Here is a 3467-nt window from a genome sequence, read left to right as displayed (position 1 = left end):
CGAGTACTACTCACCTCGGCTGATCAGGGCCTTGCTTTTGTAGCTGAGTAATGATTCTAATACGTGTGGAGGGACGACGGGCTTCACGCTGAGGACCTCTGGTGGTGGCTGTGAAGGGGCTACCATGCTCGCAAACAACTTGGCCCTAACGTGATGATACGATGCATTATACCATTACCCAGGTTTGAACCCGGAACCATTGCCAAGGTAGTTTATTATACTAACCGTTCCGCTAAAGAACCCGAGTTACTCTATCACACGCATGTATCAGCAGCAGTGCGATATTAGTTATGCATCGGCGGTCACAACAGTTCACCCAAGTAACGACATGTATCATAAACTCCCCATTATGAGCCTTCATTGAACACAACAGACACTGGTGAAGGACAGCAATGAGCAGCATTCACATGTTAGACCCCACGAAGGCGAGTCCAATAATATCGGAGGAACTCAACAAAACCAACTTCACCCTTTTTATGGCGATCCAAACTACGCCACCATTCGTCCAACCTACTAGGGCGAATGGCCGCCACCTGAACAACAACACGAGCAAATCGATTTCGAGAGTTCCAAGGTCAACTAGATAGCGTTACAAAACGGATAAGTCTTATTCCGCCGTTAATTGAATATAATATAACTATTAATAATACTCCGCCGGAATTGTCTTTCGTAGTCTTCGAAAATTCTCTTAGGCATAATTCATCTCATTATCTCACAAATCTAGTGTAGTGTAGCTGACCATAAAAACAACAAACGTTTATACTCACATAAGTGGGTCAAAAACAAATAACGATCCACTCACCTGGACGGCAGCAGTGAAAGCCCCGATTCAAGACTTTATACGTTTTCTCAAAAAGCCCGATCTCCTCAACCTACCCGTAGAAGCTGTAGTAGAAGGATCTCGAACTCTTTTTTAGTCATCGTAGATGAACCTTCAGCGCAAATCTAAAGTACCCAACCATCGCATGACGCCGACAAAAAAGTCGCATACTTTTTTGAATTTTTTCCATATATTTTCCGCATCAAAAAGCGGGATTTTATACATTTTCGCGGCCTCCCTCAGAGCCTTCTCTCGTGGTGATACTTCTGCTGCTAAGTCAGCAAAGATGCGTACCTGCAAATGGGTAGCCTCCCAAGAAGATTAAGTGCCGACCAAATTTCATGTGATTCGTTCGAGTTTCATCCGTTTTACGTGAAGTGGCGTAATATTCTGTGAAAAACCCGAAATCTGCACTATGCAGTAGTCGTGAAATATGCTTTTCACTAGTGTTGTTTTTCATATCACTAGGGTGGTGAAACTCCATTGTATGTACAATTCGAGTACTTCTACCAGCACAAGAGAATGATACGACTGTACACTGTGTAACGAAGTCAGGATACCGATAAGCTGAATCCAAACTGAGCATCGATTCCCCGTGCCTAGCCTTTCAATGCATACTTGTTAATTCTCTCACTCTCCCCCTACAACGAAAAGAGTTGTAATACATAATTGCCTTTCAGGCTGCCACACTCAGCAAAAAAAACAAAAATGATCACATATTCTGAATCTACGCAAAATTCTCTATCACAAAAATCGGACAACCGTGAAATGTGAACTCCATTGAGTGGTCGGCGCGCACCTTATCGATTTCCTCAGGGCCGAAAGCCGTACTTTTGCCCTTCTGTGTGGCCGCGTGTCCTCCTTTATCATCTCGATGCGCTAACCTGAGACAGTCGAACTAACCAGAGAGAATTTCAAAAGAGGCGAAGTAGGACTTCTTATTGGCATTCCAGTTGAAGTCCTGGGAGGCAACCAAGGCGTCCTGAACAGCAATAAAAGTCATACCATTTTTTTCTTGAACTTCCATCCGACCCAATGGAGTTTCATCCGTGGTATGCAAAAAACAACACTGGTGAGAAACATATTTTCCCTCGCGAAAAACGCATGTGAGCGGTGAATAACGCGTTAAACACGTGATAGTTCACGTAATATGTGGTTATATCTCCCCTATTTTCACAAAAACGGGTAAAACGCCAACATAACATCCTCCTCACATGGAATTGATCCTTGGTCCTCTTTAGTTCCTTTCTACAACGGTCGAGGTCCTTCAACAGAGCATCACATCGGAACCGCGATCTCTGCATCTCTTGTCCTGCCTCTTGCTGCACACTTTTCGCGGCAATTTCGGGAAGAACATATCTAACCTTACACACTGAAACGCCACTACACTACTCACGAAACTTACTTTTCCGAAACGCTATGGTCCCCACTCCTATACCGCATCTTGACGAAGTGCCTCGAAGTCTCTACAGCACGTATTCTAGCCAGAGTAGCATATGGTGACGGAGCATTAGCATACCACGCCGCCGTCCTAACAGATGGTGCATCTACACCTCCTCACACTTCATCATCACTATACCTACCTGTCCCCCGACAACCTCCGAGCTCGAGCTCTGTTGAGGGCCTCTCTAGACCCCGCTGGGGAAGGCATCACACCACTAACACCCTTCATCCTGAATGAGTGCGACATATTCCGATCTGTTCCAAGAGTAGTCAAACAATTCTATCCTTTCAATTCGATTTCGGCGACGAATAAATCAACCCACTTATCATCAACCAAACCGCTGGTGGCGTTCCCATCGGCTACAAGTCCAGTTTGAATGCGTAAGACAGAATATAGTCTTGAAACAAATGAGTCGCGAATTCATTAGAAAAATAACGCCACTATTCACAGAGTGAACTATGATTGGTGATTTAACGACTACTGCATAGTGTGATTATCGCGTTTTTCACCGAGTTTTACGACGCCACTTCACGTAAAACGGGTAGTCGTGAAACTCCAGCGCCATTTTAAAAGTGACATCCAATATACTAAGACTTCTTAATACCATTGAGAGTATACCACCAGCGTCACCACTAACCCTCTGAGCATACGTGCTGCTGAAAGAGACCAATATCATGCGAGATGTTCTACATGATATGAGCCTTCTCTTGTGGTGTTCATCAACAATCGATGAACCACGTCGAGTATATGTGAACAACTGTGCTCCTCCTATTGCCCCAATCCTTCCACCTATCTGTAGAGCTATCGAGCAACTACGTTTTGTCCCTAAGCTGATCTGCTCATAATCATAACTAAGTTAGATTTTGCAGAGCATAGTTTCCCTCACCTACTGCACTACTACTACGTTGGTTACATATATATAACAAAAAGGATACTCTAGTACTGCTGAGCCCACCCCTACTACCACTGTTGGTCTTCACTCATCTTCCCCTGCTGTTGAGGGCATACCCCCAGCACTCCAGCTAAGCTCAGCCCATCACTCTCCCCCTCATCCTCCTCTCCCTCCTCCCCGACCAATAACCCATAGAGCTCCTCAAAGGCGTCAATACCAGTAGCATCAGCCCAAGGGATGCCCAGAGCCCCCAACCCCTCCTTAAATTCCACTCTAGATACCCTACCACTACCACTACTATCAAGCTCCTG

General features: G+C 45.1%; 1 protein-coding gene across 1 annotated transcript in view; it reads right to left on the bottom strand.

Annotated features, from left to right (window-relative positions):
* Positions 1-2492, bottom strand: part of Pmar_PMAR019370 (hypothetical protein) — a gene marked incomplete at both ends in the record, with an annotated part of 3925 nt that extends 1433 nt beyond the window's left edge. The window contains 9 exons of the mRNA XM_002775143.1: positions 15-145; positions 465-533; positions 877-945; positions 992-1114; positions 1620-1704; positions 1756-1802; positions 2035-2179; positions 2226-2351; positions 2404-2492. Of these exons, the coding sequence (XP_002775189.1) occupies positions 15-145; positions 465-533; positions 877-945; positions 992-1114; positions 1620-1704; positions 1756-1802; positions 2035-2179; positions 2226-2351; positions 2404-2492 (884 nt within the window). The remainder of the gene's footprint in view (positions 1-14; positions 146-464; positions 534-876; positions 946-991; positions 1115-1619; positions 1705-1755; positions 1803-2034; positions 2180-2225; positions 2352-2403) is intronic.
* Positions 2493-3467: the final 975 nt, after the last annotated feature.

The sequence above is a fragment of the Perkinsus marinus genome, assembly GCF_000006405.1.
Source record: "Perkinsus marinus ATCC 50983 genomic scaffold scf_1104296956526, whole genome shotgun sequence".
Taxonomy (NCBI): Eukaryota; Perkinsozoa; order Perkinsida; family Perkinsidae; genus Perkinsus; species Perkinsus marinus.
This window is presented reverse-complemented; position numbering and strand designations above follow the sequence as displayed.